General features: G+C 44.3%; 1 protein-coding gene across 1 annotated transcript; it reads left to right on the top strand.

The window, feature by feature from the left end:
- The first annotated feature begins 4217 nt into the window (after positions 1-4217).
- Positions 4218-24532, top strand: ptprr (protein tyrosine phosphatase receptor type R). Its single transcript, XM_041030526.1, has 16 exons — positions 4218-4332; positions 7167-7492; positions 12989-13102; positions 13184-13333; positions 13974-14081; positions 14544-14666; positions 14747-14868; positions 14943-15077; positions 17098-17287; positions 17628-17712; positions 18551-18630; positions 19646-19783; positions 19906-20016; positions 20142-20299; positions 20385-20498; positions 20596-24532. The coding sequence occupies exons 1-16, from the start codon at positions 4227-4229 to the stop codon at positions 20687-20689; spliced, it is 2154 nt and encodes a 717-aa protein (XP_040886460.1). The 5' UTR covers positions 4218-4226; the 3' UTR covers positions 20690-24532.
- Positions 24533-26025: the final 1493 nt, after the last annotated feature.

Genomic DNA, 26025 nt, shown 5'->3' with positions numbered 1-26025 from the left:
CAGGCAAAAACTTTTACTGTTAATTTTACTCAGAGATGTAACTTTATCTGTTTTTGGAGAGTGGTGGAAAGAAACTGAGTACATTTACTCAAATACTGTATTTAGATGTACCTGTGTATTTCCATTTTCTGCTACTTAATACTTCTACTCTATCAATACTGAACTGTTCACTGCACCACAGACAACATGTCTGTGTTCACTGAGTGTGTTGTGTTCACTTCCCCAACTCGTCTTGTGCATCAAGGAGCCATTTTGAGTTTGAAGCTTTGTGCATTGTAGTTTGTCCTCAAAGCGATGGCTGCCTACTCCGGCAGGTTGAACAGCTGACTGTATGCGGGCGGGCGGTCTGTGAACATCAGCGGCACGGACAGCGGCGCGTTGGGCTCGTTGATCATCTGGTAGATCATCAGTGAGGACAGCACCAAGCACAGCAGCTACACCTCAGAAACACACACATGTTTTTCACTTGCTTAACGCTTGTTAATCCTCAGATGAGAAGCTGTTTTGGTTTGACAGCTCATTAGGTTTCTGTCTAACACAGCAATCTGAGCAGTACCAACAGTGACTTTAGTACATTAAAAACCTTCAACTCACCGCCAGGACAAACAGCGTGAAGACTACACCCAGTGTGATGTTGGTGTCTGTTGTGACAGAGGCCACGATGAGGGGAAAGCAGGGCTGAGGATGGAGGAGAGAAGGAAACATCACAGGAAAACATACTTCCTCCAGCATCTGTCCACAGATTATAATAATAAGTTCCTCTCACTTCAAAATGGACCGTGCTTGAGGTTAATAGGACATACATGTAATTACAAAATCAGTTCTCAAATGTTGTACAGATGTTTAAATTCCTCTGACATGTCTCTTTATGGACAAACACTAAGGGCACGACACGAGTGGAAACAATAACCACTAATTATCCATTTGAACACGATGATACTGTCAATACCACAGGTTTACTGATGGATAATAACATTATACAAGGAGAAAAGTCAACTTTTGTCCACTGACCTGTGTGAAGACAGATCTCTTCTGCCAGAGAAGGTTCGACAGAAAGTTCTGGAAGAGGAACCCAAAAGAAATCCAGGTTTGATTCACATTTTTTTTTTCAAATGAAAGGCAGAGACTTTCCAACTCAGAGTTGGGATTTACGAAATGCACAGTCAGACTAAGATACGGCTCGGTCGCTGTGCGTGACCACATATCAGCAGCTGTGGCATAATACTCCACATCTTTCAGCTCTGTTAGCACTTTTTCTTCCCACTCACACGGACAGCTGTACATCATTTTTATATTAATAGATATTACTGTGGGAACTGAACTCTGATTCAGACAAAGATCCTGTAGCTTGTCTTTAGACAACACATACCATCTGAGAGGTTTGGCAAAAGCAAAACAACAACAAAAGAACAACCTATGGTTCTACTTCTCAAATTATGGGAAAGAAAAAAGTATTGTTTTGGTATCAGTACTGAAAGTGGAGTATGGTGTTGGGAGGAGTGTTAATACGCACTCTGTAGCTGACAGTCTGACATTTGTCCTCTTCCTCCACCGGGCGGCACAGACAGGAGTCAGGGATGTTGTCCTCCCAGTCAGTGTAGCTGAACAGACCACAGCAGTGCAGCTAAACACAAAAGAAGAAGAGCTAGTGCCCCCTACAGACCGCAGTGTTCATGACACCCCACAGAGCAGAGCAGCACACTGAAGATTCATTTAACAGACTCTGGTATCGATCTTCTCGTGTAATTCTGCGGGAGAAAGCAAATGAACGTTTCCCAAAATGTAATTTTAATGTGAAAATATACACAGCTGTGTTTACTGTGTGTGTGCGGATCTTACTGATGACTGCAGAGCTTCAGCCCAGCTCTTACTGCCGTCTGGAGCCTGATCCAGTGGTAGAAGCGAACGGCACCTGTAATTACACACACACACGCGCGCGCACACACAAATGATGTTGGCTAAGGGGGAAAAAGTGTTGGAGTTCTGTAAAATGTCAGCGTTTGTGTAAATGCCCTGGGAAGGAGGATGTTTAACAGAAAGATGAGCAGACGCGCTCTTTCCTCTGATCACAACTCTGCAAGTTTCAGAGAGGGACCGATGCGCCCGCTCACCAAGCTCTGCAGCTCTAGACTCCCCCTGCTGGAGACGCCCGGCTACTACTACTACTACTACTACTACTACTACTACTACTACTACTACTACTACTACTACTACTATTACTACTACTATTACTACTACTCGCTTATGTGGAGGTTATTTTAACCAAAGAAATAAGGAAATAAAGAAAATATAATACTGTGCTTCAAAATAGTAGAACTGACGTGAGACATGGACTAACAGAACTAACAACAAATCAGAGTATGAGCATAAAACTGAATCTGAAAGTGCCCAGGTTGTTACCTGTGGTCTGGCTCTAGCAGCTGGGACTCCAGCTCTCAGCATCAGCAGACTTCCAATCACCATACAGACCAGGAACTACAGAGGAAGACAAACAGAGAATCTGCCTCACTTCATAAAGGTTCATATAAATATTCATGGTTTTCAGTGGACAGCCACATCGCAGCCATCAGCATTTCTGCTCACCACAGTCAGAGCCACCAGGTTCTTCTTATGGGCTCCATAGACTCCCAGGATGGCGATCACTATGGTAATTGAGCCCACAATGTAGAGCACGACGTGGTTGGTTGCATGAACTTCAAACTGGACAGCAGAGAGTTGATTGGCTGGTTAGTGCTGTGTAATAAACTGGTGTGTGTCCAGTGTTAGATGGTGTGTTTGTCTTACATCATCTTGTCCATGTAAACCGTCCAAGGATGGAGACAGCAGAGCCAGAGAGATGATGATGGTGAGACCGCCCGCTATCTGAAACATGACAGGACAGTATGACATGATGAGGCTACAGGTCTGATTATCTTTTGGACTGTGATGAGACGTGTGATGAGATCGTCCTCGTGGTTGACTTCGACACATCAAACAGAGAAACATCACTGCTGTGAATAAATGGTGATCAGAATCACATTCGCAGCATCACTACGTTGCCTTTCCCCATAAAACATCATAAACACTTCAAAAATTTGATGCTTTCAATGCGTAGAGTGGAGCAGTTAGTAAGTTTCAGTTTACCCAGGGTTCCCAGCCGTCACGATGCAGCGCTGGTGCAGATATATTTTCCAATTAATGATCAAACCGCCTGTAAATTAGTCACATGGCAGCTTCAAAATATACCCATGTTAATAAAGGAATCACTCAATAACAGACTAATGCAGGTTCAGTATAAATCCTGATTCATTCATGCACCTCAGCTGTTTCACCAGCAGGGGACACTCACTGTCTGTTCTCATCACTGTTCTCCTCTGGGCACTTTACAGCTTCTCTAACAGCTTCAAGAGGAAAAAGAGTCTTTTCCTGCTTTAAAGTCCAGTTACTCACCACGAAGAAGATATTGATGGTGATGAAGAGACGCCTGAGCCGAGTCATGCTGCTGCTGCTTCAGAAGAACAGAGGAACATGTACAGAGATGTTAGTGAGAGTCGTGTGAAATGAAACTGAAAAGAAGGGTCAGGGAGAGCCAGAGGATGGGAAGGACTTCCTGTTAAAGATGGGAGGTACAGGCGGCTCCTACACTTTAAAATCCACTCTGACAGTGTTCACACGGGCTGTGGAGTCTCACCCTCAGACTGTAGGAGTCATCAGGTCTGAAAAGCCAAACTTTATCAGTGATTAACAACTAAAACAGGGGTCTCCTCCTCCTGTTGGCTGCTTGACCACTTTTCCTGAACCTTTTTGGTTTGTTGCCCTTCAAAACAAAGCAGTGAATACTTCTGACCTGTCCACCAGAGAGCAATCCTTTCCCGTCCCGGTTCACTGACTTTTAGAGGCAGAAAGAGGTACTGGCAAACATTTGACGGTCCCAAGAATGGCTGCTCTTTATTTTTAAAATTGTGGAATAAACAGGGTAGAGTGGTGCTGCATTCACGGGAATTCGTCAGAATGGGAAGAACAACCCTTAAAACTTTTAAACACCAGATAAATCTGGGTTTTTGTTGTTGTGTTATTTATTTGTAGGGTTTCATGTGAAGCCAGACACAAAGCGCGTATCTCCTACTAAAAGAGCTGAGCTGATTGTTTTAGTGTCGAAGGCTGATGCGAACGCCTTTTCCTCCACTCGGCTTCCGTAATTACGTCTTAAACGATTTGGCAGGAAAGCAGCATTTTAGCTAATTAGCATGTTACTCATCATAAACCGGGAGTCATTAATATTGATGAAGATCATTAACGCTGCTGCTGGAAGCGAAGCGGAGGCTTTGACTCGGTGGTGGAGCTGTTTGAAAGGTTGGGGCGAGTATAATTATTAACTATGAACAGATTTTAAGCCAGTTAGTGGATGAAACGTTTACCTGTCGACCGACAGACACCAACCGACGCCGCCATGGCGGTAACATAAAAAATAAAACGGAATTGATGCTAAATGAAAAATGACTCATTCATCTAACATAGTTATTGACGTTAAAAAGTAAAACATCGTTTTAAGTTTTAAAATAAATTTAGCCGTGGATTCAGAACTGGAGAATTTGAGGACTCATCCTCCTCTTCCTCCACCACGCCTTTTCTCCTCCCCTTCCTCTTCATCTTCATCATCTTCATCATCATCATCAGCAGCAGCAGCCTCCACCTGAACCACATCTCCCCGCACATCTCTCCTCGCTCTCTGAACCTTAGATGGAAAAAACCTCTGCTTCTCCCCGGAGCTGCTGCTGCTGCAGAGCGGCTGTTCCCCCTGCAGTCAGGCCGCTGTAGGGGACCACAGGGCGGGGAAGGAGCGTCGCGGGGGGGCCGGTGGTGAAGCGGATCTCTGGAGCCCCGGCAGCGTCTCCTCCCTCATGCTGCGGACCCGCAGATACATGTACGGAAAGACACACCGGCTGTTTCCCGTTCTGCATAATTACAGCAGCGAGAGAAGCTGCAGCGAATACTGCTGATTAGTTTCAGTCCGAGCTGCAGGAAGAGAAGATGAGCCGAGGAAGAGGAGGATTTCTCACCATGCTGTGGTGTCTAACATGGACACAGCTGCCGATCACAGGTAAGCGTCTGTTTTCTCTGCGCTGCCTCAGACTGAACATACCAGCAGCAGTGGAGCTCAGCTCGATGGATTAGCCTGTAATTTTATATCAAACCTTCCTTTGAGTCATCCAGCCTGTGATAATTACCTACTCTGCTCCAGCTGCTCACATTCGCCTGTTTGCAACCTGAAAATCTGTGTGAAAGGAATGAGCAAAATAACCTCTCTAACCTGTGCTGGGAATTTATGCATTGCATTTATATATGTATGTATGATATCATACGACATCTGTTATCGATGGATCCTTAGATGATGTTTGTTGCAGGCATAAAACCTGTTTTTTTTTTTTTGCAGGATATTTTACATTTAAATCTTCATGTCAGAGGCTCAAGCCTTGGACAGGGATATGATAGGGTCCTGTGGTCATTTGTCTTCCACAGGAATATTATTGGAACATGATATATTCTGTAGTGATTCCACACAGTGTCTGGGGAAATGCCATATAACAGAATTTTCTCATTGTTGTGTGTATATATGAGATACTGAAAAGCTCCTGGTCTACAGGAACCTATCCTAAAATAGCCCGTGATGAAGTCAACACACATTTATCAGTTAGTGTAAATTCAGATTCTGGTGTCAGAGAACAAAAAGCCAAAATAGATTCAGTGTAAAATGATCAGGGGAAGAACAGTGAAACCTCACACAGGACCCAGAGTCCGGGTCTGGACTTGTGAGTGTTTATGTCTTCAGACAGATCGGGATGGCTGTCATTGCAGATCCGGTTGTGTGAATTGACATTAGCTCTGAAAGTAAGTAAAGACATTCGCCTTAGTACATTTACTGATTATACCTACATGTTTTTGCTGAAGTCCAGGATCTGAACACTGAATGCTACCTAATAAAACCAAGAACCAGCTTTTGAGGTGAGTTTGTTTAAGGAAAAACTCTTCATCGTCCTATTTTTTGCTAATTTAGTGAAAAATCTTAACACAGACGGATGAACCCAATCATTTTCCAGTGTGTGTTTGGGAGTGTGTTGTCTCCCTGAAGAGTTACCTGTCAGCCCTCTCTAACTCGACCTGTGATTGGCTGACAGCCCCTGCCCAATCAGAGCTCTGCTCAGCTCCGTGTCGGCCATAGCAACCAGGACGCTGTCGCTAGGGAGAAAAGATGCTGAAGATGGAGAGAAGCTGTGTCAGCTCTACAGCCATCTCACAGGACTGGCTCTTTAACCTGATGCTTCCTGTTACTCTGGGTGAAGTGTTTATACTGCTAATCAAAGCTGAACAGGAGGATCTGAGGCAAAGTGTTAGCAATGTACTGATAATCCAGCTAACTTTAGCAAAGATTAGCCTTTTAACAACCTGCATGTCCATGTTTTCTTTGCACCCAACAGAAACTGGAGATGAAGCAGACGAGTTGTCCTCTCAGTTCTCAGTACGAACTTACACAGCTGTAAATATGAAGCAGGAAGCTGCCGGGGAAAAAGCTTTTCACTCAGTGCATTTTTTTCCTCTCAGGATAAATAAAGACTGGGAATGAATTATGCAGCGTTCGTGTTCGTCACGGTTGGCTGAGTTCAGTCGGTGTGCAGGGGTTTCCTCTCAGACTGCCTGAAGGCTGATGAAAGCCTCCTTCCTGAGCAAAGACGCTGTGACAGCAGAGAGACCGACAGACAGATGGGATCTCCTGCTCTGTCCCTTTTACTGCAGTCTCTCTGGGAGTCCTGCTCAATGTGGACTGCATGTTCAGAAGATGGGAAGATTGTTTTTAGCCAGAGAGATTTGTGCAGCACGTAGACAAAAGAATAAAACCATGTCCCCTTTGTCTTCCTCCTAAAGTCTTCAGATTATTATTATTGATGCATTTTGTTGCTTGATCAGTTGATTGGTTTGTAAAGATTTTGAAAATATTTATAATGTATTTTATAATACACTGTTGGTTTTATCCAACCAGTGGTTCAAACCTCAGAAGCACTAAAATGATGAAGAGTTTCTAACCAACTTAGTTTTCCAGGAGTTATAAAACAAACAAACAAACAACGGCACATAAACACATGTTCTCCACCTTCTTCCTTGTTGACTTCCTCTTCTTCTTCCGTCCTCAGAATCGTCCTCTGGTGATCACGAGCTGCGTGTCTTCCCTTCTCGTCGCTCCAGTCACCTCCCCCCACCTCTACACCCTCAGCATGACCCGAACCAGCAGGGCGATGTGGAGGAGTCCCACCCCCTCCACCCCCGCCATCAGCACCACCACCACCACCACCATCAGCACCCCGCCAGGTTAGCTAAGGTGAAGCCGGCTGCTCTCTTGGAGTCCCGGTTTCGTCAGGAGCCCGGCGGTCATCGAACCCTCAACCTGCTGGCACGGCCGCATCACGAGCTGCAGCAGCCGGAGAACGCTGCTGTGTCCGCGCAGCATCTGGTCACTGTGGTGAGTAATCAGCAGACGCCCGAGAATCTAAGAGACTCAGTCTGACAACCTCCAGCAAATTCCATCAGTTGGAGGCTGCAGATTAGAATGTTCTGGAAGCTGGTGTGAGTAAGCACCGCCCCCCCCCCCCCCCCCCCCCCCCCCCATCCCGTGGCTTGCTAATATGGTTGTTTGATAAAGGAGGGGCATCTCCTCCCCTTCAGAGGTTAAAGGCAGTGAATACTGAGGAGGTCAGAGGTCAGAGGTCAGAGCAAACAGTAAGTGAATGATGGATGAGGAGCTGCAGACTCTTCTGTCTACAGCGCTGGAGGAGAGGCGCTGCACTCTCTGTTGCCATGGAAACATGAATCATGAGTGTGTGTGTGAGAGAGACCCACTTACCTACACAATGGGTAGTTACATAACTCTTAGATAAACAGCAGCGACCTTCAGAGTGACATTGGGACAGAAACAAAGAGACAGGTGTGGACTGGTGGTTAATGAGAGACAGATAAAAGTGGTAGAGTGAGATAGAGATACAGAGAGAGAGAGAGAGAGAGAGAGAGAGAGAGAGAGAGGGAGCAGTGTCCTGGCTAAAAATGGATGTGGACCAGAGGCTCGCTTTATTCTGTTTCTGTGTCCCAGGAAGAGCTGAAACGATGAGTCCTTCTTTCCTTTTTGCAGAAGGAAAGAAGATACCTGCAGATACCTGCGCTGATTTTTCAGGTGTCGGTATAAACTGGTTGTGTTTCCGCTGGATGCTGCAGCTTCAGCGCGGCAGGTTTTGCACAGAACCTGTTTCTGCTGCACGTAACTCCGCTTGTGCTCCAGCTGAAGCCATTTGACTAATGAAGCAGCAGGTGGAGCAGGTGATACTGATTGCGTTAGCCTGACCTGTGCACGAGCAGCACGCCGCTTCTGATCGGTGAGCTCGGCAGGTAGGGAGACGGCAGGTATGTGGAAAATAGTGGACACAGCAGATCCTGGGTCAGTCAGGAGCACTGCAAAAACCCGCAGCTTTGCCGATCACATGATCGCGTTGTCTGAAAATCACAGTTTCCATCAGAAAACACAACGTTAAACTTCACAGAGTAAAGTGTGGAATTAGGACACAGGCTGATTCATGGTGGGCAGACGTTTATTTTTAGGAGAATTGTAGCAGATTATTAATTTAACTGAATATCTACACGCCTCAACTGTGAAGTGTTGCCACCAACACTCCCACAATCCTCTGCCAAAACAGACAGAGGTGGTGCCACCACAGATGCATTGTGGGAGTGGAGGCAATCTGGAGAAACCTCCGGTGGAAACCATAAGACAGACGAAGGGATGCAGAGAGTCTGCAGACGGGTTACCTGTGTTTCCGTCTGTTCAGCTCAGGCTTTCACTGTTCGCTCCTGGTTCGATCTTCACAGCAGTCTGGGTCCAGGGGGGCCTGCAGTGGGATGCAGGTCACCCTGCACAGTGCCTGATGAATTAAACAGGCCCTCCACTAGACCCACACACTCTTGGTAGGACTGCAGTGAAAAACTAATATGAAATCGGGCGTAGGGGTGTTCACAAATCATTTTTATTTTAACTTTAAAACTTAATTTAACTGTTATTTTCTTCTACAACAAGAAAGAAAGTCAGAAGTAATTATCATTTTGAATATTTTGAGATTTGGAATCGAAGACAAGGAGAAACTCGTTATTTATGATACTATGACTGGGCTTTTATCCCGCTCTGCTTTTATCAATGAGAAGCCTCAGCACTGTCTTACATAACCCTGTTCTCTGTTAATTGACTTTATGTGCATGGTCACATGACCTGTCCCCACAGGCGGCTGCTGTTCCATCACATCACTGTGAAAGCCATGTCACTGATGGATGGATGGATGGATGGATGGATGGGGAAAAATGACGGAGGTATAGAGGCAGAATCGAGCCTCAGAGCACAGAGAGGAAAAACCCAATATGATCTGATGGAAGCGTCTCCTCTTTGTGAGCATAGGTCAGATATCAGAGGGCTTAATAAATCATTTCCTGTTCTTAGAATTATTGATTAATCAAATCTAACCTGTCCCTGAGGGCTTTTAAAAATTAAGATTACGTGACTCACAAAATAATTAGTTATTTGTGGAAATTACGTACTCTGTGTGGATAATTATTGTTAGCCAAGCTAATGTTGGGTGTTGTCTCATATATTATTAGTAGTGTAGTACTGAGACTCAGCCTTCTAACATAACAGTGATGGAAGCTGAAGAGGGAGGATGGAGAGAGGCTGTGTAAGTCCCAGATGGTATCCAGTCACCTCCCATCTCAGCATCACACCACATGGCTCTGTGTGTGTGTGTGTGTGTGTGTGTGTGTGTGTGTGTGTGTGTGTGTGACTGCAGCTTTGCACGTTTTCTGTATAAATGAACATTTTACCTTCACATCATCAACATATTTGTTTGCAGTTATAAATATAACTTCTAATGCAGTTGCTCCTCTGCGCTGACCTGAAGTCTTTTTTTCTCAAAGGAAACAGCATAAGCGTGAATAATCTGACCTCACATCAACCCACTCATTCAGCTGTGTGTGTGTGTGTGTGTGTGTGTGTGTGTGTGTGTGTGTGTGTGTGTGTATTTGCGTGTGATCTCGTTGAGTTGGATGTTGCACGTGCCGCTCACGTTTTTCCCGTCAGCGCTCTGAAGAGAAGCTGCACAGCTCAGGCTGCAGAAAACAGCCCGCCTCTACAGCCACTTCATTATTCAAGCTTTCCCTGTGCATCAGAGATCCAGGGTTACACGTCATCACTGTGCTCCGCAGGAGTTTAACTGAGGGAAATCATCATCTCTGATGTCCATCGAAAACTAGCCCCCAGAAACCCACTGAGAAAGAAGACCCTGTTTACAGCCTGAGAACAGCGCCACCTGCAGCCGTTTCTCACCTGTTCCCCTCCTCCCCTATCTGATATATGCTTGGTCCAAATTGGATTCCCGCCCTGCTGCCCTGAGGGCTATCAGCTAATTAGTGGTTATTACCCTGTGTGTGTGTGTGTGTGTGTTTGTGTGTGTGTTGGACAGAAATAGCACCTGATCCTGACAGGAAGCACAGCAGGATAAAGGCATTACCTGGACAACGGCCAATCAGGTGGCAGGTTGAGCTCCGTTCCCCTCTAAACCAATCAGAGATCACGACATGACTAGATCAGGAAATGGAGCGAAAAATCCCTGAGCTCTGACTGACAGGCGGCTGTCGCTCTGTGTCCATGTTCATTGAGTGGACAGCTTCCTGTGGGTGACAGGGACGATCGGCAATGTTTACCTGTTTGTTTGGTAAGCTTTTTTATTTATTTTGAAGTTTAGTTTCAGGTTATTCAGGATTTAATTCTTTATTTATAGGCTGTAATTGTTTCCCAGTTTGTATTTTTAGTTGCTTCTTGAGCTTGTCAGCTTGTTTTTTTAAAAACTGACTTGTTTCAGCTTCTCACTGTGAAGAATTTCTGCTTTTGTTGACGTTTTACAACAATAACTGAGCGTCTGCGGGTTCTGGCCGGTTGGACGTATGAAGATGTCAGCTGGGCCCTGGTAACCTTTGCTGAAGTTTCCAGAAAAAGAAAAACAAACAAAAAAACATTTTGATATTAACAATTAAAAATGTTTATTACCTGAAATTTTAATTGAAACATTAATTGATAATGAAAACAGTCATTAGTTGCATCACTGCAGGTGAACGTTATTTATTTGGCATTTATTATTTGTTGGTTCAGGTTTTATTTCCAGAATGATAGAACAAACTGAAACCAGACACAGGCTGATAATAACATCAGCTTTGTGTGTGTGTGTGTGTGTGTGTGTGTGTGTGTGTGTGTGTGTGTGTGTGTGTGTGTGTGTGTGTCTGGTTGTGGTTATTGTTCCTGATATTGAATTAAGTGGCAACAGAACATGTTGTTGTTTTAGCCATTAGCAAACAACCACCCACCCACACACACACACACACAAGCACACACACTCAGTGTTGTTGTTTGAGCAGCAGCAGCTGATGATGATGATGATGATGATGATGATGAAGAGCTGCACAGTTTGTTTTCTTCGCACCTTATTCAAAGAGAAGATGAAGATGAGATGTTTTGGCTCATATCTTTTTAGCGTAGTCACACGTCCGTGCTGTGGTTAGCTGGGTGTAGTTAACAGCAGAGTGAATGCAGAGCTCGAACAGCCAGGAAACCATGCAGGGCTGTCGATTAACCGTGTGTGTGTGTGTGTGTGTGTGTGTGTGTGTGTGTGTGTGTGTGTGTGTGTGTGTGTTAAGCCACAGGTGCAAAAAGGTATTTCCTGTTGTTTTTTGTCGCAAACTGATTACAGTAAAATCCAGGATGAGTCATTAGTGTGTGTGTGTGTTTCACCTGTCTCCCACATCACTTTTGCTGAAAGCTGAGAGACTGTTGGGAAAACCAGAGGAACCAAACAAAGAGGGGGTGGAGGTGGAGACGGGGGAGTCGGGGGTGTAGGGAGATGGAGGGATGATGTTATGATTCGATCTGTTTGTGGATGAGGCTGCAGAGCAAGCAGACTGAAGTTTCTCCTAATTTAAAGTTCGTGTAAATTTTCTGATCGAAACTGTGATTTTCAGACAACGCGATCATGTGATCGGCAAAGCTGCGGGTTTTTGCAGTGCTCCTGACTGACCCAGGATCTGCTGTGTCCACTATTTTCCACATACCTGCCGTCTCCCTACCTGCCGAGCTCACCGATCAGAAGCGGCGTGCTGCTCGTGCACAGGTCAGGCTAACGCAGTCAGTATCACCTGCTCCACCTGCTGCTTCATTAGTCAAATGGCTTCAGCTGGAGCACAAGCGGAGTTACGGCGTTTATCCGGATGATAAGAGCAGCCGAAGACACCGGGAGACAGGAGGACATGCTGACTGTTAACACGGTCACCGAAGACGGATTTAAAAACCTCCTCCATTCGCTGGACACAAGATCTGTGATTCCCTCCCGCACCTGCTTCAGCCAGGTTTCCATCCCACAGCTGTCCGTGTGAGTGGAAAGAAAAAGTGCTAACAGAGCTGAAAGATGTGGAGTATTATGCCACAGCTGCTGATATGTGGTCACGCACAGCGACCGAGCCGTATCTTAGTCTGACTGTGCATTTCGTAAATCCCAACTCTGAGTTGGAAAGTCTCTGCCTGCAGACAGCAGACTTATGCATACTTAAATAGTTAGTTTTCATTCTTGTATTAGAGTAATGGCATTTCATGTTTTAATGGTATGATGCAGTTTTCTGTCATGTCTGTAAATGTTACTGTACATGGTGAATATTGCAATTTTCTCTTTTTGTTTTTTGTTTTTTTTTTTTAGTTTGAGCTGTGACTCTTCTAACGATCCTCCTCCTCGCTGTGGTTTAATTGCACCAACCAGAGAATTAAACATTAACTCATGTTCACCCCACAGGAAACAGATCAGATTCTCTCTCTCTCTCTCTCTCTCTCTCTCTCTCTCTCTCTCTCTCTCTCTCTCTCTCTCTCTCTCTCTCTCTCTCTCTCTCTCAGTACCTGGCTGTGGATGTGAGGAGGCTGAACGTCAGTCTTCTTCGGTGGTTTCGGGAAGGTGTAGCAGCAGCGCTCGGTGTTCCTGCAGGACACGTCCACATCAACCGGCTGAATGTAAGAATCGCTCCGTTCAGATATCGCACACTGCTGATTGATGGATTGTTTGACTCATGGACCGACGGATGGCTCTTACAGGAGAAGAAGAATGGCATCGAGCTCTTCGTGTCCTCTGATAGGCTGGGGATCTCAGAGCCCCGCCCTGCTGAAGAGGTCATCCAATCACTGAACGTCAGGGTCCTTCACCGCCACCTGGGACACTTCGGCATCACAGAGGTCTCAACGGAGGTGTGTTTTAAAACCGTTAATGCGCCCGCTGCTCTGTCGCCTTGGTAACCGTGGCTCGTTAAGCAGCCTCGTTAGTCCCCGTGGAGACGGATGGAGAGGATGGATTGGGATTATTAGAGAGCAGAGTGCTGCTTCTAAAAGTTTAATGGGAGTATTAAAGTCCCATCGATCAGCCCGAGGAAGAACAGAGCAGCTTTATAGATTATATTAATATTATTACTCTCTCCCAGCAGCGAGAGACGTGACAGCTCCTCTCTAACATTATTACAGTAACAAATCAGAAACTCCCTGTAAGTATGAGTGAGGAGCAGACAGAACAAATCAGGTTTCTCCGTTTTAAAGCACTGGTTCTTAACATTGTTAGGATGTGCATGAACCAAAACGCTGCTTCTCAGGCAGCATCAGTGGTCTCCTGAAGTCGGAGAGACAAGGAGAGATCACGACATGACTTGTTGGAGAGAAGAAAACAGAAAGCAGTTTTATTTTCCTGGTCTGCTCTGTCACATCTTTTGCCGTGTGTTGGATGTGATTAAACCGTCTGTGCTGGAGCGAACTGTTACTACGTCCTCTGGTGCATTATTGGGACCATCTGTGCTGCAGGTTTAGAAAACTCACGCATTCATCTCCTGTTTCTCTGTAGAAGAACGTCCTGCAGGGCGAGCAGAAGGATCACGTGTGGAGCAGAGAAGGTTTTTACGCCGTCGTCCTCTTCTTCACCGTCTTCGTCATTGTCATCACCTGCTTGATGGTAAAATACAACACTGCTTACTCGGGAAGATTGATTTGACTAATAAATATACCTGTGGGGACCTTCACTCTAAACACACACGAAGATCATTAAAATTAAAAATAAAACCACAAGGAAGTAAAAATAAGTGATTAAAAAACAAATTCTAATGAAATAAAAACTGCTGTCTATTTATCAGTCAGTTGTAGTGTGACATTTAATCCACATGAGGGAGCGATTGTCCACAGAAACCACAACAAGGCATCCGACTCAGTAACAGCAGATCTGAGCTGAATCTTTACTCATGTAGAAATTTAGTTATAAAGATGAAAGCTGAAGTTAACAAGATTCGATCAGAGAGAATTCGGAGCTGATAAGTGGATTTGATACTGGATTAAATAAAATGCTGTTGAACCTTAGTGCTGTGGTTCAGTTCCTGGCCCTGTGGGATTTTACCTTCTCAGTGTTGATCTTTCTCTGCAGGTTTTGTACCGACTTAAGGAGAAGGCTCAGGTTAGTGACAGACAGCTGAAAGCTCCGCCTCCTGGGCTCCATCTGACCTCAACCATCCCTCCAGACTCTGCCCAGAGGTCAAAGGGCACCAAGGTGGGCACCAAAACCATGTGACCATTAACAGGTAAGAAACGTATTATAACATTATATAAATGAGTCCTTGCCTTTTCCAGGTTGTGACGTCAGGAAGCATGGTCCAAGCTGAGCTCCCTCCAGCTGTAGCCACACCCATTCCCCAGCAACAGCCAAGTGTAGCCTGCCGCCGCCTCGCTCCGCCTGTCGTCCCTCTGCCCAGGTAGTTTTACTGACCAGTGTGTCCCACAACTGCAAATTATATAAAACATCTTTTGACTGTACATCTCCCCCTAGCCCCGCTGCGGTCCCTGTGGTCAGCAGCAACAACCACGCCCCCCTCGCAGGTGTTGCTCCAGTGACAACCAACAACGAGCTAAAGCCCTGCCCCTCCCCCTTCAGGATGAAACCTGCTGCAGGATTGCAAGAAAGGTGAGGGAGGGGGAGGGGGGGGGGGGGTGAAAGGCGCAAAGGTCATATTTTGTGTGTTTCATTTATCTGATGGATGTCAGAGAAACCACAGTTTAATTCTACAGTGACACGTGCACAGCATGAACCAACGCCACGTACCACAGCATTTACACTCTGTCAGCTTTTTTTTTTTTTGCACTGCAGAAAATGTGTGTGTGTCTTCAGAGAATTGTCAGGTGTTGAGTTGTGTACGTGCCAGCGAGGAGAGGTGTGTGTTCTCAGCATATAGTGCAGTGATATCAGCACTTGAGATTACATTGAAATAGGTTTCCTCCATGAACACTGTATACGGAGTGTGTGTGTGTGTGTGTGTGTTGTAAACCATCTATCAAAGCTGTCCTCGGTGTCCTCAGGCCGGTGTTTATGTGAAGCGAGGCACCTTAATGGACACGTTTCCTCTGCGTGTCCTCGTTGTGGTGGGAACTCGTACGTTAGAGTCAGTGACCACATGAACCCTAATGCTCCTTAGATTAAGCTTCACCCCATCACTCATATAAGCTTTACATCACTGCTGAGAGTTTCCTAACAACACTGTCACTTCTCTATAGGTTTCTACTGTTAAGTGACCAGTTTGTTTTTAATTTGAAGGCTCAGTAAGTGTCAGTGTCTTTGAGCAGGACTCACATGCCCCTGACCTCTGACCTGTCTAATGAGCTGCCTGTCTGTCAGATGGAGGTGATAAGAAACCAGATCCTGATTACACTGTGAAATAAGGTGATTGGGTCTAACCCGAACAGGAAGAAGAATCTCAGAGGAGGCTGATTAAAGGAGCTGTGACTGTAAACAGCTGCTGCTGTCACACCATGACCTTCGATTAAAATATTACAAAAAACTCTTTATTTACCTTCAGTGGGCTCGATATGCGACTGGGTGCATTTTGTTCAGTGGAGTTTTGAAAACTGAAGAGTTTGTAGCATGTGAACACGTCTCTTCTCTCACAGAAGTTCAAAACAGAGACTTTACTGTTTGTTAACCAAAGTGAGAAACAGCTGCTTGGGTTCTGCTGGTTAAACAAGACTCCTTTTAAAAAAATCAGACATGCTGGGACAAATCGGTGGATTGTATTTTTGTTCAGCCTGTTGCTTTAAAATTTGGCTGCAGTTCATTTCCCTGTTAAGTAGTTTCATAACTGAAAAGAAAACATCTTTATCTGGACCTCAGCTCGGCGTCGGGCACTTTAGCCTTTATCTGCTGCTCGGGACTCTTCCGTTAACGTTCAGCGTGTCCACAGATTCAGACCTCAGACGCCATTTTGTTCTGGTTACATCAGCGTTCAGAGCGAGGGTGTTAAAGTGTGGGGAACAATCTGTGTTTCTTAAGGTAGGAAATGGAGGAAGATTTCAGCCTCAGAGTGAGAACAGGATGTTTTTCTTGGTGGCTGTGTCTCTTCTGTGTGTGTGTGTGTGTGTGTGCGCAGGCGTGCACGCGTGCGTGTGTTGTCCACTCTGGATGGCAGCCAATCAGCAATCAGACGAACAGGAAGAAACAGCATCCTGGAGAGGAAACCGTCTGACACGTAGCTGGATGACAGTCCACCTACACACACCCTCCATCAAAGCACACCTTGTCTTCCTCTTCTTCTTCTGTTCTCTCACCTCAACGTGCGAACAAAAAGGATTTCAGCTGTTCGGCTGAAATCAGAAATTTGCATTAAGTGTTGGTGATGAATGAATCTGAGCTTGTTTTGAACTGTGGCAGAATCCTGACAGGTTTTACTGTCACGGAAAAGGCTGCATTTAATGCAGCTCTGAGACATCACAGAGTTTTTCCATGGGAACCAGCGAGCACAGTCAGTGGGAGACCCACTTTTACCTCCAAACACCACAAACTACACAGCTGTGGGTGTGTAGTTTGGAAATGCTGCTCCAACTTACTTGTACCTGGAGCCGGTGTGGTTGTGTATTAACAACTTTTTCCTACCCCTCTTTCTCTGCTCTCTCTCCTTCATTCCCTTCTTTACCTCCCTGGCTTTCCCCTCCAGACGGGGGTCTAATGTCTCTCTGGTGTTGGACATGTCGGCTCTGGGCTCTGTGGAGCCCCTCAGTGTTGCCGTGGTAACGCCCAGAGAGTCGGCGGCGAGAGAGTACCTGTTGTCCGCTGGCCGACCGCTGACGAGACAGCAGCTCCGAGACATCATCAAGAACACACACAAGCTGCACGCCGAGTTCACTGTACGGAATTACTTTTTAAACTTGTTTAAAACCGAATTTCTCATTCGTGTTTGAATTTAAATGTTTTTATCTGATACCGTCTCTGGTTTGTTGTTGTTCTGTTGATAAACTAGATGAGAAGCACGATTTTATTTAGGAAATTAGTTTGGATTCCTCTGTCAGCGTAGCTCTGTTGGTGCCGTATGTAAGCGATTGGACTCTTGTCAAGTTTTAAATTTTAACTCATAGTGGTCAAAGCAAAATGAAAAGCAGCATTTTTGTGTATTTTGTATTATAACATTATATGTTGTATTGTTATTTAAGAAGCTGACATGAAATACTGTGTTTTCTCCCCTCACAGGAAATTCCTATGAATTTCATTGATCCCAAGGAACTTGACATTCTGAACCACGGAACCAAGAACAGATACAAGACCATACTACCCAGTGAGTACTGTGTGTGTGTGTGTGTGTGTGTGTGTGTGTGTGTGTGTGTGTGTGTGTGTGTGTGTGTGAAATAATCTCCACGTTGCTAAGAAACAGAAACACTTCTAAAACAGTCCTCAAGTCTCATTTCCTGTTGAACCAGGAAGCTGCTTTAGTGTGAGGGAGGGGTTTAAGGTCAAAGGCCAACAACCACAAGGACAGCTAATATCGCCCCTCCCTCCTCCATGAACACACACACATGAAAACACACACACTGGAACAATACATTTTCCTCAGAGCACAGTTTGTTCTCACACTGGCAGCCAACCATCGAGCCTCATTAAGCCGTTATGTAACGCATTCAGACACAATGATGGTTTTTGGTTTGTGCGCTCCTGTTTTGGAGAGGGGGTGGGGTTATCAATACAGCAGTGGAGGGGGTGAGTGGGGCTGGTGGTGTTCCTTCCTTCCTTCCTGCCAATCAAGGGTAAGGAATGCTCACCTACAGCCGCTGTCAGTCAAACTCCTTCCTGTGTTCCAGTTTCTGGGTCGTCTTTTCTGAGGGTGCTCCGTACAGGACTGAGATCAGGAGTCAAGTCCAAGTTGAGATGGCGTCAAGCAGCTTAGAATAACGTGGACACTGAGTCTCAAAGGCAGTTCTGACCAAAATAAAACTGTTTCTTTTTAGAGACAGTCTATGATTGAGACCCGATCAAAAAAAGGAACGACAAGAAGGGCCGGGAATGTAATCATCTTATGTAAATCTTTGTTGCCTTCTCCATCCTTGCCTCCTTCTTGCCTCTGTCTCCCTTGCCCCCTCCCTTGTGTCTTCCCCTCCTGCCCTTGCTGTTTGTCCAAGATCCTCATTCCAGAGTGATCCTGAGGTCCAAGAGCTGCAACGACCTGCTGAGCTCCTACATTAATGCTAATTACATACGGGTGGGTATTTACAGCTGTCCAGACAGGAACACTACACACACTTTTCGTCAGTGTTTAACTTAGTAGGTGACTCTTATGACGTCTCATAGTCTGGACTGTAAAGTAGGAAACATGAGTTTGTTTTCTGTTTTGTTTTTTGATGTAGTTGTTGCCACATCTCCACCATTCCACATAAAGTCTGGCTCTTTAAATCCCCACTTCTTCACCTTCTGTCCTTTTTCTTTTGGTACAGTCCTACATGATAATTTGTGCTCTTGTTGTGTTTGAAGGGTTGTGTAAATGTAAAGTAGCCTACCTGCTATTTTTTGTGCTGATCATATTTACTCAGTTGTTCTCTGTGGTCTTCCTGAATGTTGAGGCTTAAAAATATTGGTTTCATGGCGGACGTCAGTCATTCACCATGTCCTGATTTTGAGACACCTAGTTATCATCCGTTGATTTTATTTCAGTAAATTCCGATGTTTGTTTACTCTCCTCTGAAGCTGAGAACAAACATCCATCACACTGACATTCCATCATATATCTGGAATGTTTCTTTTGGTTTCCTCATCAACACAAACACAGTGAAAGTGTACTGCTGTAGAAGTCTGTAATGTCGCTCTCAGACTCTCACACAATAGACTTTCTTCCTGTCAGGAAGCTCCACTGAAAGCGTTTAAACTGTCGCACCACATGAGAGAACAGAAGCTGTGTTTAAGTCCTTCGTCCTGCTGGACGCTCGAACACTGCTCCAGTGTCGCTGAGCACATTCATCACATGAAAGGGACAGAAAAATGAAATGTGGCTCATCAGTTCATCACAATAAAAAACTGTCCTGCAGTTCTCTGCACTTTTTTGTTCATGCAAACTCCTGAATACAGAAAATATCAGTTAGATGCCAGAAGTCAGAGGAGATGCAGCCTGCTTCAGAAAATTCAGTGAGTTACGAGTGGATTGTTCAGTCCCATCCACAGTTCATGCTAACAGTGTTGTTACTACCCTGTTGACGCTGTTGTGTGATTGCCTCCCGTCCCAGGGTTACCTAGGTGACGAGAAGGCGTTCATCGCCACTCAGGGTCCCATGGTGAACACGGTGAACGACTTCTGGCAGATGGCGTGGCAGGAGGAGTCGCCGGTCATCGTCATGATCACCAAACTGAAGGAGAAGAACGAGGTAATCCGACGAGTCCGGAGGTGTGTTTGTAACCGCAGAAATGTTTTTTAAAAGGGCGAAACATTCAGAACAGTATGATCTTTTAAGTGACATGTTTTCCATCTGTCTCTTCGTCTTTGTAGAAGTGTGTCCTGTATTGGCCGGAGAAGAGGGGAATCTATGGGAAGCTGGAAGTGTTGGTGAACAGCATCAGAGAGTGTGAACATTACACCACTCGCAGCCTCACACTCAAGGTTCACTCACTTTTTAAAAACACTTTGTATTTCCGTGCAGAGAAAGTCATTTATTATTATTATTACATAGTTGGGACTTGTGACTAATATCTTGTGTGTGTGTGTGTGTGTGTGTTTTTGTACAGTGTGGGAATCAAACCCGCGAGCTGCAGCATTACTGGTACACATCGTGGCCTGACCACAAAACCCCAGACTCCGCATTGCCACTGCTGCAGCTGATGGCTGATGTCGAGGCAGACAGACAAACAGCCGCCGCCATGGGACCAGTGATTGTCCATTGCAGGTATGGAGAGTTGGACCTGGGACACAGGCCTTTCTGTTGAACAGTGTTTGAAATGAGTCCGTTAACCACGCTCCTCCTCTGGCAGTGCCGGGATTGGCCGGACTGGCTGTTTCATTGCTACAACAATAGGCTGTCGACAGCTGCAGTTGGAGGGAGTGGTGGACGTACTGAGCATCACCTGCCAGCTCAGAGCCGACAGGTAATACAAACTGAAAAACTTTAATCACTACACATTCATGACAGGCTGCTAAAACCGAAGCATTCACCAGTTAGTCTCTTTGTCTCTTCACGTGCAGAGGTGGTATGATCCAGACAGGTGAGCAGTACGAGTTTGTCCATCATGCACTGAGCCTATACGAGGCCCGCCTCTCAGCAGAAACCGGCCAATGAGTGTTCATCACCAAGAGGAGACGTCTGCTGAAACCCTGAAGTGTGCTGACACAGCGAGTCCTTACCAGGTATGATCTCTGAGAGTTGGGATTTCTCTGAGTATAGGTGATTCTGGATGAAGACATTGAGTTTCATGGACAACCAATGGGAACTGTTGTGGGCGGAGCCTGTTGAAGGAATGAGGAAAGGTACATTTCTGAAAATGGAATGTATCCGTTCTTCTTCTGCTGTTTTTGTTTTGTCTGCGAGCGGTTCTTCAGAGGAAGTCGAGAGACCCGCCCACTTCACTTCTCTTAACCAACTGACTCTCAGATTGTTGTTTTTAAACTAACCAGTCCTATTACCTCTTTCCTGTCACGGAGACGTAGAAATAGTTTGACTAAAAGTGATGGTATACTGTTCAATAACACTGTTGTGTTTCTGTGTCTTATGGGATTTTAAAATTATTTTTAATGTGGTGTTCTTATACGAAAGGCTATTGGAAAATGACTGTTAGCTGGTTGCACTTTTGGTTAAGCTACTATACCACTACTAAACCAACCCTTCAACCGTGTCCCTGTTTGTGACTTCAGCACGCCGTGGGTTACTCTGTAATTTGGACACATTGCTGTCCCAACACTACTGACCTTATCAGAAGAGTTGAAAAAAATGTATTTATTTTTATTCAGTCAGTTTAACAGGACAACTTACAAACACAGACAAAAACCAACAGTAACTAATAATAATAATAACGAAAATAAACACATTAGGGTGCTTTTAATCCATTATGCCTTCACCAAGCGGTGACCATCTTTCCATAAACGTTTCTGTTTCCAGTCGAAGCCTTGCTGCTGTGATCTTCACCACAACGTTCACCGTCTTAACCCTTTCTCTGTGCTGTTCAGTGCTTAGGGATTGAGGCATACCAAAAAATAAAAAGTGCTGGATTCATATTAAAATCCAGCTGAGTAATTTATCAAACATGCATTTTTCCTGTTTATATATATGTTAACACTACACTACTATGTGCTATTTTTTAAACCAGTGTTGATCAGGTGAGCCAGTGCTGTGATCAAAACAGTGACAGTTTTTGCCCAATTAAAAAAAAAACAACTTATCTTTTTCCCCTACAGTCTTCACCGCTCTGCTAATTTTTTTACTGGAGGTACATTATGTCTGTGGCCTGGTAACTTACAGAGTGCCAAGGCCACAAATGGAACTACCTCCAGCCATATAACACATGCTAAAAGCTAACAATGTAATGATGATTAAACTCCTGCTAAATCCTGTACAACAGCAATCCCACAGAGGCTCATTCTAGCGTTAGATGATGATGTTAATACGCATGTTACACTAATAAATGGACATTAACCTATTAGCTCATGGTATTACTAGCACGCTATGCTAATGTAATTATTTCATTAAGCCGATTAAATCTAGTTTTCTGCTGTTTAAACCATGCTTGTAAAATATTAACACTTTAATGTTGCAATATTTTTTTTGCACTACTCAACAGTTAAAACCCCCATGAGGATCTGACAGTACAGGAACACTGATAGAGATCCAGGTATCTTACCATATGGATGCAATGTGCCGTCATGTTAAAATTATAGAAATACCACAAGCTAGCTAAATAATCACGTGGCACTTTTGAAATCGAAGAACAGTTTGCTGAGTCGGTCCTGACACAACACAGGTTTAGAAGAACTTGTTCTGCTTGTTCTCAGAGTTTACACTCAGCACTTAACCTTGTTTCTTGCATTGACAATTCCCTTGTTGTGTGAAATATTACTTTATACCAAAAATGTGAAACAATTTAAGTCACAATGGTGCAATCGTTTCATGGATGTGATGTTGTAAATTATGTTATCTAGTGAGTGAGTTATTTTGGTGTATCAGAGTAATAATAACTTTATTTTTATACTGTTTTTACATGTTTTTGATGTGTTTAGCAGCTATCAGCCATTTGTCGACTCGCATGAACGCTCTTTATCTGGGGCACAAACCTCATCTCTGAATTATCAGTTTAACAGGAGCTGGAAGGAAATAACAGCTGACTCTTTTATCACAGCAGCAAAGTTGAAATTTGAACAAGTCAAACCTCACCCCTGTTTAAACTGTGTTTAAACATTAACATTGCATTGAAAAATGTCCAAATAGAAACCAGAAAAGCTCACTTATCTGGACCATCTGAGTCATTGGCACATGAGACAAAATGTCATTAAATGAGTAAAATTCAGTTTTTCATACGTCCCATATAATTATATATTTTAGAATAAAATTTGAAGCAAAAATAAAAGTGCTGAGGTGGTTTTGCCAGTTCCTGGGGTGTTGACTTGTTTTAGAGATTTGAGGTTTCTACAGTAATGCCATTAATGGACAACATTAACATAAACATATAATCTGCTCTCTGTGTGAATGGGATAACATTGTACAGTACACGTTAAAGTGCTATTAAAACCGATGTGGGCAGTTACATTTCAGTCCTCGGATCACAAACATGGAGATCTTGCTGCTAAAACTGGGAGCGTCGGGACCAGACAGCTGATGGACAGTAAATGAGTGAAACTTTGAAGACTCTTCTTTTTCTATGTACCAATATATTTTTATTTATATCTTTACTTGTGATACAATCAAGAGACTTTGGACCTGCGTCTGTTTGTCTACACGTCCAACATGCCTCCTGGGATCATCATCAACCCACTTTTCACTGGAGTCAATTCAAATCGGATCAATTTCAAAACTGAAAATGGTTAAAAATCTGACATATGACAGTGTGATAGTGATGTAATGTTTAGTTTGAACTGGCTGAAGTGAAAGGGAGTTGAGCCCTGCCTCCATTCCCACTGCAGCAGTGGGTACAACAACACACACTGCCTCTGACGTAGTATTGTGTATGTACAGTAGGTGGCGGTTGATGTCCTGTACTTTAATGTTGTTGACTGACTGATGGGGATTAAAGGGACACTAAACATTTTTAATTTTATACAGTTGTCCTGCTGTTGTCGCACTGTAGAGGAAAGTCTGTATGCACTTTATTTTGGAGGTCCTTACAGTTTCCTGTCCAGGAAACTGAGACACGTGGAAAGTATGAAAAATCTGATCTGCAACTAATGATTATTTTCATTATCGATTAATCTGCTAATCTATCTTTTGATTACTCATAGAAAATTTCTCTGCTGTTTGCTGAGGTGGCGTCTTCAACCAAACCCCCCCCACCCAAGATCCCAAATATTCAGTTTGCAATGATAAAGGACAGAGAAGAGTAGCAGGTGGCTTGGTAATAACAGGATGTAACAGCACTTGATAAATACTGTTATTGAGAAATATCTTTTCTTCTGAACAGGACTTTGTGCACGTGCAGTGGAGGTAATCCATCCATACTATTAGAACTTTATTTCAAACCTTTTAAAGATACCAAATATGTCACTAAACTTTTAACTCAAGAAATAGAGCAGTTCATCTCACTAATTAGCTATGACACTCATGGTAATGCAAACATGGCGTTTAGTTGGTCAGACAGCATCTGTTAGAGAGACAGTTTGATGTGTTTTAACCTTGAAAAACAAAACTGCCACATTAAAATTAAAAATGTTAGAGTCCCTTTAAACTTCCACTGTGGACATTACAGCTCAGTCAGAGTTCACCTGATGCTAATTAGTGTACGTACAGTACATGTTTTTTTTAATGTATTACTAATCAACTTGAATGTTGTAACATTAACCACTGCGTAGTGCTGTAACCTCTTTATCTACTCTACATATATACTGTTACCTGTAATCTGTACGTAAAGACTCTGGACATAAAAACAGTGGAGCTCTGACTCTTGTCTGGGACTGACTGTCTCGAACCCAGGACCCAGGACCTGGGCCCGACCAAACTCTGTGGCTGCAGCTGCTCATTGGGTAGAGGTTGGTGAGGTTTCACTAGTGGTGGGAACGGGAACAGGTTTAGTAATCATTAAACAACATTAACACCTCTCATTGGTGTAACACAACTTCTTTTCAGTGTTGTTTAGGCTTAAAATTCTTACATTAATTAGAGCGCGGTTACGTTGAGTGACAGCCCGTAGACAGGCACTGGCAGTTAGCTCTTTGCTAAAGCATCGGCTGGGCTAGGCGGCTACATCCAGAGGCCTCCGGCTACCTACAACGGTTGACAGGGACTGCAGTGTCCGTGTTTGTTTCCTAATGTTCGGATAGGTTTCTGTGACAGTATGGCTTGTTGTAGTGTAGACTGTACTAACCGACCGTCGAAGGAGTCTGTGTAGCAGTTTTTTCGGTAAGTACATTTCTCACTATTTTACCTGGATGTTTGCGCTAATTAGCATGTGTTAGCATATCTTGCCGCTAGCTTATGACTTCATTGCCGATCTCTGGTCGCTGCTGATACAGATAGAGGACCGGAGCAGCTAATGTTAGGAACGCTGCTGCGGTGTGTTCCGTGCTCTCAGAGTGGGCTACAATTTTATTTGGTCTCATTTTTCAGTTTAAAAAGTCCGACATTGCATGGACAGAGCAGCTCCGTCAGTCAGCGGCTGCTGCTGTTTGTGTGCTGCTGTAACTGTAAGTGGATAGTGGATGGAGGCAGCAGTGAAAGCCGGTAAATATTCAATATTGCTCCGAGCTAAGTGGACGGGTTCCCGGCCGGCTGACCCGTAGAGTAACCGCTTCTCCGCCAAATATGGAAAGTACACTCCCACTAAAATCCAAGATGGCGCAGCTCAAATGCCCATGGATTGGTCACAAAAAAAATCGACTTCCCGAAACAGTCTGTGCATTTCGTAAATCACAACTTGGAGTTGAAAAGTCTCTGCCTGCAGACAGCAGACTTTCCCACTGACCACACGGGAGAGAATACTGCTCTGAGATATTTCACTTTGTACCTGCGTGTTCCTGCAAACACATTTGAAATCAGTTCTTAACGTTAGTTTTCATTCTTGCTTTAGAGTAATGGCATTTAATGTTTTAATGTATGATGTAGTTTTCTGTCATTGCACTGAAGCTCTTTTCCTAAAATCGTTCAGCCCCACCCCATACTCACCTCACACCTGATTCTTGATGGCGAAATTAAGAATTAAGCTTTGGAGCTGAAGCTGTTGTTCCTAGAAACCACAGCATGTGTCATATAACCAGAGAGAGTCAGACAGAGAGAGGAGGGAGCAGGAAGGAAGGAAAGAGGTGTGGATGACTAAATGTAACTCAGACCAACTCCAACAAAAGCAGTTTGGCCTTTGACTTGTTCTGCTGTGCAACAGAAAAGTCAACTCCAACTTTTTGTGGGTCAAATTCGACCTCTGACTTATTTTTATTTATTTAGTTTTTATGAGAAAACAACTTTCTAATTAAAAAATAATA

The sequence above is a fragment of the Toxotes jaculatrix genome, chromosome 22 (genome assembly GCF_017976425.1).
Source record: "Toxotes jaculatrix isolate fToxJac2 chromosome 22, fToxJac2.pri, whole genome shotgun sequence".
Lineage (NCBI taxonomy): Eukaryota > Metazoa > Chordata > Actinopteri > Toxotidae > Toxotes > Toxotes jaculatrix.
The sequence above is the reverse complement of the archived record's forward strand: the minus strand, read 5'-3'. Positions and strand labels throughout refer to the sequence as shown.